The 17,678-nt window shown below is 47.8% G+C and overlaps 2 protein-coding genes across 4 annotated transcripts in view; one reads left to right on the top strand and one right to left on the bottom strand.

Annotated features, from left to right (window-relative positions):
• The window catches only part of LOC125486375 (proline rich transmembrane protein 1B), a 23,520-nt gene extending 15,573 nt beyond the window's left edge, over nucleotides 1–7,947 (top strand). For 2 of the 3 annotated variants that reach the window (XM_048613635.1, XM_048613634.1), the window contains exons 3-4: nucleotides 1,205–1,336; nucleotides 2,694–3,155. In XM_048613635.1, coding sequence (XP_048469592.1) covers nucleotides 1,205–1,336; nucleotides 2,694–2,843 — 282 coding nt within the window. In that variant the 3' untranslated portion in view covers nucleotides 2,844–3,155. Of the gene's footprint in view, nucleotides 1–1,204; nucleotides 1,337–2,693; nucleotides 3,156–7,802 lie in introns of those variants that run through there. The other variant, XM_048613636.1, reaches the window with a different exon arrangement.
• Nucleotides 7,948–13,509: 5,562 nt separating this feature from the next.
• Nucleotides 13,510–17,678, bottom strand: part of sh3glb2b (SH3-domain GRB2-like endophilin B2b) — an 87,265-nt gene continuing 83,096 nt past the window's right edge. The window contains exons 10-11 of the mRNA XM_048613406.1: nucleotides 16,290–16,521; nucleotides 13,510–14,882 (exon numbers count right to left, since the gene is read on the bottom strand). Coding sequence (XP_048469363.1) covers nucleotides 14,775–14,882; nucleotides 16,290–16,521 — 340 coding nt within the window. The 3' untranslated portion in view covers nucleotides 13,510–14,774. The remainder of the gene's footprint in view (nucleotides 14,883–16,289; nucleotides 16,522–17,678) is intronic.

Raw genomic sequence — 17,678 nt, 5'->3', positions numbered from 1 at the left:
CCGAGTGGGCCCAGCAGCGTAGATCCGAGTGGGCCCAGCAGCGTAGACTCGAGTGGGCCCAGCCGTGTAGACTTTAGTGGGATCAGCACTGTACACCTGAGTGGGCCCAGCAGTGTAGACCTGAGTGGGCCCAGCAGTGTACACCCGAGTGGGCCCAGCAGTGTACACCCGAGTGGGCCCAGCAGTGTACACCCGAGTGGGCCCAGCAGTGTAGACCCGAGTGGGCCCAGCAGCGTAGACTCGAGTGTGCCCAGCAGTGTAGACTCGAGTGGGCCCAGCAATGTAGACTCGAGTGGGCCCAGCAGTGTGGATCCGAATGGGCCCCGCAGTGTGGATCCGAGTGGGCCCAGCAGTGTGGATGTGTGGCAATGGTGTCAGGGGCTAGTTTGGGCCCAGTACAGGACCTGGTGGCTCGGTGGTGTCAGCATTGACAGGGTCCGGCAAAGCCTCAGCAGTGAGGGTGTGAGTGGAGGTGAGATGGTGTCGAAGAGTGGTGACCTGGTGACGTCCATTCCAGGGGTGCTGTGATGAAGGAGACTCGAGCGTGACGACTAGACCTATGGCCCATGACACAGCACTTAACCAGAAGGACTGTAAAGTTGGACACTTTTTATTTATTTCTTCATTTCTCTGCCTTTATAGTTTATGTTTTGCTTTATCTTTCTGTGGTTTAAGATGGCCCTGGAGAGTGGCAACGCTATACAACACCTTTCACTGTATTTTGTAACAAAATACACATGACAATAAATAAATTAAATCAAAATGTCCCTGATCTCTGACACAGCTTCATGAAGTTACACAGTCACTGCGCTATTTTGTTAACACACGGTGGAGCCCTTCCACACTTGACTGTGGGTCCCAAGACACCAACAGCAAGGTGCATTTACTTAATGCCTGTAACTGCCCAAGGTCCTACACAGGAGCGTTGTCAAACAAAATACCGGCAGATAGGCACAAAGAGTAGGACAAAGGGTCAAGAACTGTGCCAGGGAGGGCAGTGACCTACAGCATCTGAAAGAATGACGGTGACGAGGAGAGAATTCCGGAATGTGGGACACAGACGGCTGGAGACACAGCCACTGGGAGGTGCAGTGAGAAAGCGTGGGGAGGCCAAAGGCCGTTTGAGTGCAGGGATTGGGAGTATTGTGGGGCTGGAGAAGGTTCGCTGTCATTTATGTCTGTTTTATTTCTCTGTCTCTGACAGTATAACTGCCCGTTACCAGGAGTGCATCATGAACAGAGCACACCACCGAAGGACTACATGCTGGAGTCTGTACTTGTGACAGTATTCTGCTGTCTGCTGTCTGGGATTTTAGCCATCATCTTTTCACATGAGGTACGATCAGTGGGACTCACCCCACACCACACACAAACGCTTGATAATTACATTCCCAATGCCCACTGAATACTTGTTCCTGATTAACACCCCAACTGCAACACTGAACCCCCACCCCCCCCCCCCCCAACCCTGTTCCTAAACCCCAACCCCAACCCCAAGCCTGACATTAACGCTGACCCTAACCTCAGTTCTATCCTGACCCTAAGCCCAACACCGACCGTGACCCTAACACTGACCCTGACCCTGACCCCAACCCTTGCCCCATCTGTGGCCCTAACCCCAATTCCGACCCTAACCGCGATCTTTATCCCTGACCCCGACCCCAACCCTGACTTAACCCCAACATGTAAACCCGGCCGCGCTATCCCGGTGTAAACACAACAGAAACTGGGGTTGGGGTTAGGGACAGAGTGGGATGATTCTTACTCTCCTTCATGACCCCACCTCTTCCTCACTGACAGTATGCCCCCAGCTCTCCCCACCCCCTCACACACACACACCTCCCCACCACCCCCCACACCCACCCACACCCCCTCACACACACACCTCCCCACCCCTCCCCACACCCACCCACACCCCCTCACACACACACCTCCCCACCCCCTCCACACCCCACACCCGTACACACCCTCACACACACACCTTCCCCCCACATTCCCACACCCATACACACCCTCACACACATACAACACCCCACCGCTCCCCACACCCATATGCACCCTCACACACACACCTTCCTCCCACATCCCCCCACCCACCCACAAACTCCCACACACACACCTCCCCACCCCCCCTCACCCATACATACCCTCACACACACACCTCCCCACCGCACCACCCTCCCCACACACACACACACCCTCACAGACACAGCTCCACACACCCACACACACCCACACCCCCCCACACCAAACACACACCCACACCCCACTCCCACACACAAACACACACGCCCATGCATACACACCCACATCACTCCCCACACACCCCTCCCACACACACTGGCACACACACACACGCACATGCTCACATACACACACACTCACATACGCACATGCACACACACACACACACACACACACCCCGTCACTGACATGGATTTCAATATGATTCATTTCAGGAAATGGGAGTGAATGACAAGTGTTCCCCCTCCCACAACCGCCACACCCCCACCTTGACTGGATCCAGCCCAAAATTCCTTCCTCTTACTGCCGCCCCCCACTCCGGGCCCTGGCCTGTCTCTGTCTGTGTGCACTTAGGCTGGGTCCTGTGCCCCTGGGCTGAGCTGTGGGTGTTAGAGTGCTGTGTGATGTGAGCTGTTTGCAGTGACTCACTGTCCCATTACCTCCCACAGACCCGCCTGGCGGTTCAGAGAGGAGACCACAGATACGCTGAGAGCACTTCGAGGAAGGTGCGGGCACTGGTTCTGTTCAGCTTGCTCTTCGGGGTCTTTGTGTCCATTGCCTGGGTCATCTACGTGGTTGTGGCACTCTACTTTGTGTGAGGGGTGCCGTGAGTAACCCAGGACAGGGTAACAACCCCTCAGCTGGGTCCTGCAGCTTTGTGAATGACCCATGTTAGTAACCTGGGGGCCCCTGACTTTGTACTCTGTGGTGTTGTACAGCAAACCCTGTGCTGGCGAAGCTGTTTCACTTTCCCACAATGGAACATGGCAGAACATTTACAATACCATCAGAACCTTGATCTTTCAGACCTTTATTCATTCGTGGGATGTGGACATTACTGGCTGGGCCCAGCTTTTATTGCCCGTCCCTAGTTGCCCCTTGAGAATGTGGGGGTCAGCTACCTTCTTGAACCGCTGCAGTCCATGTGCTGTGGGTTGACCCACAATGTGCCCTTAGGGAGGGAATTCCAGGATTTTGACCCAGCGACATTGAGGGAATGGCGATTTACTTCCAAGTCCAGGGAGTCCCATAATGGACAAGTAATCCAAAATACCAGGCCCATGTCCTGGGCACATTGGTTCAAATGTCACCACGGAACATGGTGAAATTTGAATTCAATAGAAATCTGCAATTAAAGAAAACTGGCCTAAATCTGTCGATGGTGATAAAAACTCATCTGCGTCATAAGAAATAGAGACAGGAGGAGACCATTCAGCCCCTCGAGCCTGCTCTGCCATTCAATAGGATCATGGCTGATCCAACATTCCTCATGTCCACTTTCCTGCCCCTTCCCTCGATTCCTGAATGACCAAGAATCTAGCTCAGCCTTCAATACACAGAAGGACTCGCCCCACAGCTCCCAGTTGCAAGGAGTTCCAAAGACTCACAACCCTCTGAGAGAGGAAATTCCTCCTCATTTCGGTCTTAAATTGGGGCCCCTCTATTCTGAGACTCTGGTCCTAGATTCTTACATGAGGATTAACGTTCTCTCAGCATTTACCCTGTCAAGCCTGTACATGTGACTCCAGTCCCACGGCGATGCAGTTAACTCTTAAGTGCCCCCTGGGCAATTAGGGGTGGGTAGTAAATGCTGGCCTAGCAGGTTACACCCAGCAGTGACTCACTCGTCCTGTGAGAGAATAAAAACAAAATGGAAGGCTCACTCTCAGAATGACCCATCATGGTCGATTCTATCCCCCCGCCTAGCAAAGACGGGCAGAACCATCCCAGTGCAGGGGGAATCCAGGTGACTGCCTACAGCCCCACCCTGGCACCACAGGCCCCTGACCCAGACACCAGGGGAGTAGGGAGGGCGAAGGTTTGTGTGGCTGGGTGGGGGTGACCTTTGTTCACTGGGGACGGTACAGACCACCCATCCTGCCTTGGGCCCTGCACCCCCACAGCCCTGGCTCTGAAGATGGGGAGTCACATACAATACAAAGGTCAGTGAAGCCCAGTCTGTGGTTGATTAACTGGGGACAAACTCCAGGACAGGCTAGATTAGACATGGGTGATAAAAGGATGGGATCTCTCTCTCTCTCTCTCTCACTCACTCTCTCTCTCTCACTCTCTCTATCATAGACTATCTCACTCTCTGGTATGCTTTCTCACACACTCTCGCAGTCACTCAATCTCACCCTCTCTCCCACTATTTCACTCTCATATACTCAAACACTCTCGCACACACACCCACTCTCTCGCACACACACCCACTCTCTCTCTCACACTCCCACTCTCTCACTGTCACACTATTTCACTCTCTCTCACACTATTTCACTCTCATACACTCAAACACTCTCTCACACACACCCACTCTCTCACACACACACCCACTCTCTCTCTCACACACACCCACTCTCGCACACACACCCACTCTCTCGCACACACACCCACTCTCTCGCACACACACCCACTCTCTCTCTCACACACCCACTCTCTCTCTCACACACCCACTCTCTTGCACACACACCCACTCTCTCGCACACACACCCACTCTCTCATTATCACACTATCTCACTCTGTCTCACACTATTTCCCTCTGTCTCTGATTGCCAACCCTGTAAGATTAACCTGTAGTCTCCAAAAATTGTGACCAATACTTCTTAAATTTATTCTTTGAAGGGATAAGGCTGTAATTGTCACTGTGATTAAGAGTCAACAACACCGCTGTGGGCCTGGAGTTACATGTAGACCAGACCAGGTAAAGATAGCAGATTCCCTTAAGACAAAACAGATGGGCTTTTAACAATGGCTGGCGATATTTTCATGATCACTATTACTGAGACTAGCTTTTTATAAGATTCCAGGTTGATTAATTTAATCTGGATTTCACTAGCTGCTGTGGTGGGATTAGAACTCAGGTCCCAGAGAGAGTAACTTGGCTTTATTAAGTTAATGGCACCAACACTCCACCCTCTCAACATCATTGAGGCACAAAAAAGCAGGGCTTTCCATTTTTGTGGCTAGGACCCCAATACCGAGTGTCAAACATGGATCCCATGGGCGTGATAAGACCAGGCACCCAGCCCGTCTGGACCAGCATTGGCTGGTTAGTGTCGGGGGAGGGAACTCTCGATTTATGGATAGCAGACAGCTGGGTGAGGGGCTGGACAACCAGGAACTGAGCGGCCAGGAGCTTCAGCCTGTCACAGGATAGCAGACGATGGTATCTGTGAGAATCTTTGAACAGGTTTGAAATAAAGACTGGCCACAGCTGCTGATTCTCATGGTCCAGGGAGAATCTGCCGAAAAGCCACGGTTGAGGCCTGATTGGGGGTGGTGAGGGTCTTTGATGTTATCCTAGTTCTGCCCCCTCCCCAGGCAAACTGAGAGGGGAGAGGGGTCTCTTATCAATGGCCTTTACTACCCTAATGAGCTTAAAGTCACAGATGATTCTAAGCTGACCTAGCCCTGCTGAAAGGCTGAAGGTCAGGATGTTGTTGGTGAACCATCGAACCATGTTCCATGTTCCATTGCTCTGTGTTTGATGATGTGATTCTGTTTACTATTGAGGCTCACTGAGTTTGAGTGGTTTAACCTGGGTGTGGAGTTAAGTGAATACATCTGTGGGAGGAGCTGGAAGCTGGAGTTGGAGCGCAGAGCAGACATTTTAAAGCCTTGTGAATAAAAGCTGTTACACACAGAGAGACTGGTATATTTCGCTGTGTTACTCTTTGCTGTATAAACTATACAACAGCCCGCAGGTGAGATTATCCAAGTGTCTGGCTCCATTCCCGACTCCATAACCAGATCACAATCCCGGCCAAGGTTTCTAGATTTCACAAACCCAGGTCTGGGCCTGGAGGAGAAGGGTATGATAAACTGACCCACAAACAGAAGCTTAGTGGTGTACTCACCTGGTCAAATAGCACAGTAGAGTCAATGTTGTTTCCCACTGCAGAGACTACTCTCCAGCAAGCTGGCCTGGTGTCAGCCCCATTAGTACAAGAGCATGCTGGTTCCACTGGCCTGAGACTAGGAACCTGGTATTAAACATTGGCAATAAACCCAGGGAATGCTGGAAGCGTTCAGCAGGTTTGACAGAATCAGTAGAAGGAGAAGCACTGTAACATTTCAGGCTGATGACCCTTTGTCAGAAGAAAGTCACAGAATGGACAAAGTGTTACAGCATGGGAGGAGGCCATTCATCACCTCATGCTGTCTCATTGAGCATATCACTGTGCCAACCCACTGCCCTTTCCTCATAAACATGCACATTCGTCATTTCCCAGTTCAGGCCACTCGAGGGCAGTGGATAATTATTTACACAGCAAATACAGAAGGAGGCTATTCAGCCCACTGTTTCTGTACTGGGCTTTGTGTGCATTTTGCCTTAGATCCAACTCCCGCCTTTTCCCTGTAAACCTGCACATTGTTTGCATTTAAATAACCTCCATTGAACCTGCCTCCATATTTCCAGACAGTGCATTCCAGGCCCCAACTGTGTGAGAACGTAAGAACCAGGAGCAGGAGTATCCCATCTGTCCTGTCAAGCCTGCTCTGCCATTCAATAAGATTGTGGCTGATCTTTTTGTGGACTCAGCTCCACTTAACCACCCTTTCACTATAAGCCTTAATTCCTTTGCTGTTCAAAAATCTATCTTTGCCTTCAAAACATGCAACGAGGTAGCCTCAGAGATAGTAGGAACTGCTAATGCTGGAGTCTGAGATAACACAGTGTGGAGCTGGAGGAACGCAGCAGGCCAGGCAGCATCAGAGGAGCAGGAAAGCTGACATTTCAGGTCGGGACACTTCAGATTTCTCGAAACATCAGCTTTCCTGCTTCTCTGATGCTGCCTGGCCTGCTGTATTCCTGCAGCTCAATGAGGAAACTTCAACTGTTTCACTGGGCAGGGAGTTCCACAGACTCACACCCTTTGGGTGAAGAGGTTCCTTCTCAGCTCTGCCCTAAATCTGCTCCCCCTCATTTTGAGGCTGTACCCCCTAGTTCTAGTTTCATTCACCAGTGGAAACAATCTCCCTGTTTCTATCTTATCTATTCCCTTCACAATTTTATATGTTTCTATAAGATTCCCTCTCATCCTTCTAAATTCCAATGAGTCTAGAGTATATCTGAGAATGTTTTTCCTCACATCACTGTCACTTCTTTTTGCAAATTATTTCAAACCTATGCCCTCCTCTTGTTGAATGAGAATAGTCCTCACCCTGCCCACTCTGCCTGGACCCCTAATGGTTTTGAACACCTCGATCAAATGTCCCCTCAGCTTTCTCCTGTCCACGACGAACAATCCCAACTTCTCCAATTATCTTCAGAAGTGAAGTTCCTCGCTCTGGAATTATTCTCGTCAATCTGAAATGTTAACGCTGGTTCCCTCTCCACATCTGCTGTCTGGCCTGCTGAGTATTTACAGCTTTTTCAATTTCATTTCTGATTTATGCGGGATTTCACATTTTGTATTGAACATTTGTAATTTGGAATATTTGTGTTTTGATTTCTCGCAGTTTATGAACTGTGCAGAGACAGTAAAATTGTCTTATTAACAATTCATCACAAGCAGTTAAATAAAACAAATGCAGCTTTCTTTCTTCCTCTTTAGGATAATTAAAGAAGGTTAATCGCTTCCCTTTGATAACTCAAAGGCCACTGAATACTGGGTTTGATGGCACTTACTTATTACAAAATAAAATAATGACTTAAACACAAAATAAAATAAAGTCCTTGCAACGGGAGATGGCCAAGTATGGAATGTTTATGTCTTGTTTGTATCTCTGACAAGATTTAAGTGAATCAGGTGTGAGTCTGGGTGGGATTTGTGTGTGGACTGAGAATCACAGGATCCCTACAGTGTTGAAGCTGGCCATTCAGCCCATCGAGTCCACATCGACCCTCCAAAGAGCATCCCACTCAGACCCACACCCCCTACCCTATCACTGTAACCCTGCATTACCCACAGCCAAACCACTCTAACCTGCACATCTTTGGACTGTGGGAGGAAACCGGAGCACCCGGAGGAAACCCACGCAGACACGGGGAGAATGTGCAAGCTCCACACAGACAGTCGCCTGAGGGTGGAATCGAACCTGGGTCCCTGGTGCTGTGAGGCAGCAGTGTTAACCACTGAGCCTCTGTGTCGCCCAGGGAGCACAATTACATGAGTTTTTATGTATTTGTTAGTCACTACCACATAATGTTAAAGAATTTTGAAACAGCATGGATTAAAATAAGATGCATTAACACTTCATATGCAACCATTTTTGTCAGTGTTTGGTGTTTAGTTGGATATGCAGGCTTATAGGAATAGGGGGAGGCCATTCAATCCCTTGGGCCTGTTCAACCATTCAGTAAGAACATGGCTGATCTGTGATCTAACTCCACATACCTGCCTTTGGCCCAGATTCCTTAAAACCTTTGCATAATAAAAATTTATCTATCTCAGATTTAAAATTAACAACTGATCCTACATCCACTGCCATTTGTGGAAGACGGACCCAAACCTCTGCCGCCCTTTGTGTGTGGAAATGCTTCGTAACATCTCTCCTGAATGGTCTGGCCCTAATTCTCAGACTATGTCCCTAGTTCTAGAATCCCCAACCAGTGGAAATAATTTATCTTTAATCTACTGTCTTTTCCTGTTAATATCTTGAAGACTTCGATCAGATCACCCCTTAGCCTCCTAAATTCTAGAGAAAACTTGATATAGAGATAGTCTTTGATTATAAAATCATGAGGGGCATGGGTAGGGTGAATAGCCAAGGTCTTTTTCCCCAGGGTAGGGGAGTGCAGAACTAGAGGGGCATACGTTTAAGGTGAGAGGGGAAAGATTTAAAAGGGACCTATGGGGCAACTTTTTCACTCAGAGGGTGGTGCGTGTGTGGAATGAGCTTTCAGAGGAAGTGGTAGAGGCTGGTACAATTACAACATTTAAAAGGCATCTGGATGGATATATGCACAGGAGGGGTTTAGAGAGATACAGGCAAATGGGACTGAATTTATTTAGGATACTAAGCGGCATGGACAGTTGGACTGAAGGGTCTGTTTCCATGCTGTACATCTCTAGGACTGTATAACACAGTAGTTACATTCCTGAAAATCACTCTTAAAGTGCAGCAATGTTACTCAAAATATTTCCATAAAATCCCATTTAAATGTTCAGGTTACACTGACAGATGTCAAATAAAGTATAAAACAGCAAAAACAAGCATGAAAATATGGGAAGAAGAATGTTTTCTCATGCTTATTACCCCGTACAATATCGATTCTCTGGAAACAGAAGGCTGTGGATCTTCATTGGAATCATCTGTAGCTCTGGGTGTTGACGATTCTGCTGCTTTGGAGCTGGAGAAGGTCAGATGTCACACGACACCGGTTATAGTCCAATAGGTTTATTTATAATCACAGGCTTTTGAAGCGCTGCCCCTTTGTCAGGTGAAGTGGAGCAAAGTGCACCCGACAAAGAGGCTATGCTCCAAAAGCTTGTGATTTTCATAGAACCCCTACAGTGTGGAAACAGGCCCTTCAGCCCAACAAGGCCACACCGACCCTCAGAGCATCCCGTCCAGATCCATCCCCCTATAACCCACCTAACCCACATACCCCAGGCAATTTAGCACGGCCAATCCACCCTAACCTGCACATCTTTGGACTGTGGGAGGAAACTGGAGCACCCGGAGGAAACCCACGCAGACACGGGGAGAATGTGCAAACTCCACACAGACAGTTGCCCGAGGGTAGAATTGAACCCGGATCCCTGGTGCTGTGAGACTGCAATGCTAACCGCTGAGCCACCGTGCTGTAAATAAACCTGTCAGACTATAATGTGGTGTCACGTGATGTCTGACTTTCTCTATCCCAGTCCAACACCAGCCCCTCCATATCTTGGAGCAGGAGGGTTGGGCAACAGTTTTTAAAAACGTATCCAGCCTTAACTGAGGCAGGCAGTGGCCAAAAGGAACTGAACAAACAGGAACCTGCCCAAGAATGCTGAGTTTTGACACACTTTTATTCCCCATGCTGTTGGTGTCAGGCAGGAACTGTGTCATTGGAATGAAAGGCAGTGGAATCTTTAGAGAATAAAAGTGTAGAAATCAGAGCACAAATTGTGATTTTGGAATCGGTGTAACTCCGTCAACGAGAGGATGATCCTGAAGAAATGACAGAGAAGGATTATTGAACTGTTGAGAGGCCACGTTACCATGGCAACAACTCTGGGTTAATAATGCGGAGGCCCAGGCTATTTGCTGGGGACGTTTTAATTTAAAATCTGGAATTGGCAGTTAATTATGAAACTAAATGAAACTCCATCTGGTTCACTAACCTTTTTTAGGGAAGGGAACTGGTGTGGCCTACATCTGACTCCAGGCCCACTCCAAATGGCTAACCAAATCACTCAGTTCAAGGACATTTAGGGATGAGTGAGAAATGCAGGCCTAGCCAGTGACACCTCATATCCTGTGAGTGGATAAAAAAAGTGTAAAAAAAAATCACAGTAAAAATTGGAGAAATTAGATAGTGACAGCTGTCAAGGCAATGAAAATTGTTGGGAAGTACATCTCGTTCTGACTGTGTGAATTATACCCACGTTTTCTCACTTTCAGTCTTTACAACAAGGAAGATTTGGACAAATTAACCTTTGGAATCTTTATAACCATCACAGTCTGCCCTAGATGTTGATCATCTGTGAGTCTCTTAGTTCTATAAGATCATACAGCAAGGCTATGCAATAGGATGATGGACAGATCTGATTGGGGCTTTAGCTCCACATTAGTGTCTGTTTCCATGGTAATGTTTAACACTATTCTGGATCACAAACCTAATATCATTTGACATAGGATGAGAAGCAGGCCATTCAGCCCATCATGTCTGCTCTGCTGTTCAATGAGATCATGGCTGATAATCCTAAACTCTGCCTTTTTGCATCTACCCTCTCAAATCACCTAATAATCTTGCGTATTTCGATGAGGTTGCTTCTAGTTGTTCTAAACTCCGAGTGTAGCCCCAACCAAACTCAACCTCTCCTCATAAGACAGTCCCTCCATACCTGGGATCAGCCCAGTGAACCTTCTCTGGACTGCCTCCAATATCTTTCCTTAGATACAGGGTCCAAAACTGTTCACAGTATTCCAGTTGTGGTCTGACTAGTGCCAGATATGAATGAGTCAAAAGTGTGAGGGAGAATTCAGTCTGTGTGAGGTCTACTGCAGTGGTGGACTAGGCGCTGCAGGAGGTCATGAACCCAGGATCTTTGGCTTAGAGTGTAAAATGCGACCAACTGAGCCAGTCAACACCAGCATATGGCTTCTCACACTTACCTGTCATAGCTGTGGGCCCAGTGCCTCAGGCTGAGGAATTACTCCTCAGGAGTTAACCTGGAGACTCAATGGATGGAATTGTGCTCTGGAGGTGGTGAGGTAGAAAGGACACCTCATTAGCCTGTCTGGTGTTGTACCCAAACACTGTCCCCACTGCCTTCTAAACCCCATTGGAATGGATATGTGGCCCGAGAGGCCTATGGCTGACCATGGTCAACACCATCGAAGATCTTCACAGATTTATTAAGGACTGGGAGAGAGTGGCATCCCTCACTCCCACCTCGGGGATTGACCCAGTTGTGTGTGTGCGCGCGTTTTGGGGAGGGTTGGATGTTGTCACATGGCATGTCCATTAGCTGTTACTCCACAGACAATCCATCATCTTGGGGGGAGAGGGGTCCTTTGACCAAAGTGCCCGATCAGGGTTGGGGGTGTGCCATAGCTGGGTGCCCACTGAATCCAACCCCCCACCCTCTGCCCTTGCTTTCAAAACACCTTCACACTGCCACCCCACACCACCCCACCCACCCTCCAATCCCCAAGCATGTGCCAAACCCCACCCCAAGTATCTCATCACTTACCGGAGGTCTGTGAAATCACAGAATCGAAGTAGGCCATTCAGCCCTTTGAATCTGCTCCTCCATTCGATAATCATCATGTGCAATATCCCAAGCCCACCTTCCTCCCTGTACCTTCTTTAACCACAAGAGCCACATCTACCTCCTCCTTGAAAAAACAATGTTTTGGCCTCACAGGCTCATCACTGTCTGGGTGAAGATATTTCTCCTCATCACCATCCTGAATGGCCAAGCCCGTATCCGTGGGCTGTGACCTCTGGTTCTGGGCTTCCTGGTCATCCCTCACTTGGTGGGTCTTCAGTGTTTGGGACGGTCATCACTGAAAGTGAAGCCACTGAATATATTGGTGGCTGAGTCTGACAGATTTATTTCATTGACCGGGGAAGTCAGGGTTAAGGGGGAAGAGGCAAGAAAGTGGAGGTAATGCTCCATCGGATCAGACATGATCTTAATAAATGAGGGGGGCATAATCAAGTATTGTTACTATCTGTATGAAGTGTATGAAGGGCAGCTCAGTGGTTAGCACTGCTGCCTCACAGCGAAAGGGACCTGGGTTCGATTCCACCCTCGGGTGACAGTCTGTGTGGAGTTTGCATATTCTCCCAGTGTCTGCGTGGGTTTCCTCTGGGTGCTCTGGTTTCCTCCCACAGTCCAAAAATGCGCAGGTTAGGGTGGATTGGCTGTGGGAAATTGCTCCATCGTGCCTAGGGTAGGGGATGGGTCTGGGTGGGACAATCTTCGGAGGGTCAGTGTGGACTTGAGGGGCCGAATGTCCTGCTCCCACACTACGAGAGGGATTTGATGATTCTAACTGATGGCCTGAACAGACATTTCCAATGGTGAGGTGGCCAGTTCCGGAATGCATATGTTAAGAGGGAGCTGATCGCTGAGGGCATTAACCAGCATGTGGCCTGGGCTAGAGAGTTTCAGTTATAAAGGGAGATTGGACAGACTGGGGTTGTTTACCTTAGAGGAAAAGGAGACTGAGGGGGTGGGGGGAATATGACCGAGATAATAAAATGATGAGGGATACAGACAGGAAGAAATTTTGCTCCTTGGTAGAGGGATCAAAGACCGAAGGGAAGGGGCAGGAGGTTTGGAGATGTGAGGTAAAATGTTTTCACCCAGAGGATGGTGGGAATCTGGAACTCACTGCTGTAAAGGTGCCTGAGTGGCAGAAATCCTCATCACATTGAAGTGGTGTTTAGATGTGTACTCATGCTGCTAAGTCCTGGGAAATAGGATTAGAACAGTTAGGTGGTTGTTTTTGACTGCGACAGACTCGACGGGCCGAAGGACCTGTTTTTTCTGTGGTTTCCATTGAAATGATATCACCCAGTGTAATACGACTGACCTGTGACAGTCTGAAAAGCTGCCACGTGCAATGTGATGGAACCAACATGGTTGAGAGCGAAAATCAGTGTGAATTCAATGCTTTATTATTCTTTAAAGGTCATTCACTATGCATAGAACAGCTGAAACAGGCAGCAAATACACTCAGATTGAAGGAGTTCATACAGGTCGATGCAGACAATACAGACCAAGGAATGAACACACAACCAGTACCTTGCAAGCACAATAAGTTTACATGGGGAATGCAAACAGTTTACTGAACGAGCAGGAGATGAGGACTCTTGATCAATATCCAGTTTCCTTCCTAAAAGTGTTCAAATCTATAAACTTGCACAAAGCAAACCACCTCGAATGTCAAACAATTAGCTCAAAAAAAAATGAACTTACAAAAGGGAATTGAAGAATAAAGTGAACTTTTATCCTACTCTGGATTTGGTGAGTCTTTTTTTTTAAGAAAATACAACTAACCCCTGAAATTTCTCGTAAGCAAGAGGCGAGTGCCTGAGACAGTTTCATCAGCTCAGGATGGCAGGGTTGGCCAATGGAAGGGAAGTGTGCACAGGAGCAATCACTACCTGCCTTCCTCGATTTTGGAAAATCCAAGTTTCTCCTTCCTGATGACCCACAAACGGGAACGCTGTTCCACTGTGACCTACGTACGGCAATGCGCACCCATAAAAATTCAAAACAAATCCTTGGTGTCTCAGTGAAGAGTTCCACCTGCAGGAGTTAAAATTCCACCTTACCAGACAGAAAGACATATATGTGCCCATGCAGAGTAGACTCACAATATTGGCTCCAGTTACACTACAAGAGCTGCAAATTGACCTTTACCAGGACACTCTATGGCTCCATATTTCGAACCAAACTGGAGACTGTATGGATGAACTGAGGCGTTACATTCTGTTACCTATTACAATTACATCATTCCTGTGGGCTGTCTGAAAGAGAGTGTCCCAGTGTACAAACTACAAAAAGCCGGTCTAACTAAGCATATTTCTGAAGCACCCTCGGAGCCAGTCCCCAGGGAATTTGCTTGTTCGGTTTTAAATTATATCAGGTTTTGCTAAGCACGTCGTTCAAAGGGTTTCATCACAACCTAATTGTTCAAATACATGATCAGTGATGCTTTTAAATTCCTGGAAAAGAAACTATATAAAAGTAATGTTGTAAACCTTTGCAATTTTCTTTAAAGCTTTCTGGTGCAATCAAAGTCACCAAAAAAAAACGTTGGACATGATGTTAGGAATTAACGGAACACAATTGGTAAATGCTAATGTGGTCTTTTTGCAAGGGTCAATCTTTCAATGGAAGGTCCTGATGGGATCTTTAGTTCAGTAGTTCCAGATAAGTGACTGGAACCTTTCCTTCCTTAGACCCCTTTTCACCCATCAGCCAATCAGAATCCATTCCTGGTAGACTGTACACCGTGATGAGCTACACAGATTTGAAGAAGGGAAAATAAAAACATGGTTAGGTTGATCTATTCATAAACATCTTACACCTCCTGTTAACTTTCTAACTTCTCATAGTGGAGGGTGTAGTGCACCCTCCTGCCAGAGATGGCACTGTAGCATGACATGTTTACATAGGCTTTCTCCATTGGAAATGTGCACAGGACGATTTACAAATAAACATAAATAAGGGCAAAATTTATTCTGACTTGAACCTTGACCCAAATATCTCCTCCATCCTTTTTTTTAAAATTTGCTTTATTAGGGAGTCGGTTAGCTCAGTTGGCTGGACAGTTGGCTTGCGATACAGAATGACGCCAACAGCGTGGGTTCATTTCCTACACCAGCTGAGGTTACCATGAAGGACTCTCCTTCTCAACCTCTCTCCCCTGGCCTGAGACATGGTGACCATCAGGTTAAACCACCACCAGTTGCCTCTCTCTGGTGAGAGAGAGGCCCAATGCTCCTAGAAGGATTGTGGTGACTTGGCCTATTCTATCATGGATGTGGGCATCACTGGCTGAATGTTGCTCCTTGAGAAGGTGGTGGTGAGTTGCCTTCTTGAACTGCTGCAGTCTGTGTGTTGCAGGGTGACCCACAACACTGTCACAGAAGGGGGGCCCTTAACACTGTTTAAGCTGAAAAAATGTTTCAGTTTCAAAACTTTTGATTTTAACTTGCCAGAGAGACATGGATAGATCACAATTGTACAAGTGCGTAAAATGGAACTAAAGCTGAGGTATGATGTGAAAACAGGATGTCAGTCTTCTAGCACTGGTTATATATTACCACCAATTCCCAAGGCTCAAAACTCAGACAACTAGTAATATCTGAATGGGGATGGGGCTGAATCTGCTCTGTCTGAATCAGATACCTTTGAGAGACAAAAGATCAAACTAGACAAGGACCAAAACTATTTGGGAAGCATCAAAAAATGAGATATCTCCTTAGCTGAGAAGATAATAAGTAGAAAGTGGTGGAAGCAGGTGCATTTATCACATTTAAAAGACATTTGGATAAGTACATGAATAGGAAAGGTTAGGAGGGATATGAGCCAGGAGCAGGCAGGTGGGACAAGTTTAGTTTGGGTTATGGTCGGCATGGACTGGTTGGACCGAAGGGTCTGTTTCCGTGCTGGATGACTCTATGAGGATTCATTAATACAAAGACACCAGAAGACATGGTTATTAAAAAGCAGAAAGGAAGACATTCAGCTCTTTAAGCTTCTTCAGGTCTTCAAAGAGATTACAGCTACTCTGCATCTAAGCCACAATATAAAGCTGAAATTTTAGCTTCTCTATAAAACCGCGGGTCACACAGCTTGAGAACAGGGAATATAAGGGGGTAATTTACACAGGGGGAATGACAAATCCATTTGTAACGCACTAACCTCATCGGCCAGGAGGTCAAGCTCACTGGAGTCGGCTGCATCGTAGTCGTAGAGTACGCGTGCTTTTCTCGTCCCGCTGGATGGGGGGCTAACCTCAGCAAAGCCCACCGAGGATGGTGTGGGGTTACACGGACCCGCTAACGATGGAACGACCGGGATGGTGGCAGTGGACGGGGAAGCCCCAGTGGGGGGAGCTGGTTTGTCCGAGTTACCCACAAATGCACTGGGGAGCCTGAAATCAAACAAACAGGACACTTCCGTTATTTCATGGGTTAGACAGAACCATAGGCCTCTTGGAGGGAGTTTTCGGTGCACAGATATTGCAAGAACACTACTGAAGGGAAAGACCTGGAATACACATTGTTGTGACCATTTGAAGTTTGGCATTCTTGCATTTTATCCTGATGTGTGGAGTCCCTGAGTTCCGGCAACAGATCTCTCTCTTCAGCAAGATCGAAGGTGGATGAACAAGAAAATATTGGGTGGCACGGTGGCTCAGTGGTTAGCACTGCTGCCTCACAGCGCCAGGGACCCGGGTTCGATTCCACTCTCGGGCGACTGTCTGTGTGGAGTTTGCACATTCTCCCAGTGTCTGCGTGGGTTTCCTCCGGGTGCTCCGGTTTCCTCCCACAGTCCAAAGATGTGCAGGTTAGGGTGGATTGGCCATGGGAAATTGCCCGTAGTGTTCAGGGAGGTGTAGATTAGGTGGGATGCTCTGAGAGTTGGTGTGGACTAAGTTGGGCCGAAGAGCCTGTTTCCACACTGTAGGGATTCTATGAAAAAATATAACTGACTAAAAGCCAACGGAATGTCATTTATTAGCTAAGGTATAGAATTTAAGAGCAGGGAGGTTAGACTGGAACTGTATAAAATGTTGGTTAGGTCACAGCTGGAGTACTGTGTGCAGTTCTGGAATCCACATTATAGGAGGGATGTGATATTATAGGAGAGGATGCAGAGGGAAATTTACTAGGATGTTGCCTCGACTGGAGAGTTTCAGTTATGAAGACAGACTGGGGTTGTTTGCCTTAAAGCAGAGCAGATTGAGAGAGGACATGACTGAGATGTATAAAACTGAGGGGCACAGACAGAGTACACAGCCCCATCAACTTACTGTGACAGATGCAACCGCAGAGAGGTTTTATTCAGCTTCTGTTAGTCTGAAAAAATGAATTTTCCTTCCTCTCCCACAACATTTATATCATTTGGTATTTACTGCTTATATATTCAGCTGTAGTTCAGTGAGAAACACTCTCACCTCTGAGCCACTAACTGAGGGAGCGCCGCACTGTCGGAGGGTCAGTGCTGCGGGAGCGCCGCACTGTCGGAGGGTCAGTGCTGCGGGAGCGCCGCACTGTCGGAGGGTCAGTGCTGAGGGAGCGCCGCACT

Source organism: Rhincodon typus, chromosome 28 (assembly GCF_021869965.1).
Source record: "Rhincodon typus isolate 14 chromosome 28, sRhiTyp1.1, whole genome shotgun sequence".
NCBI lineage: Eukaryota > Metazoa > Chordata > Chondrichthyes > Orectolobiformes > Rhincodontidae > Rhincodon > Rhincodon typus.
Note: the sequence above shows the minus strand (reverse complement) of the source record. Positions and strands in the feature narration are given on the sequence as shown.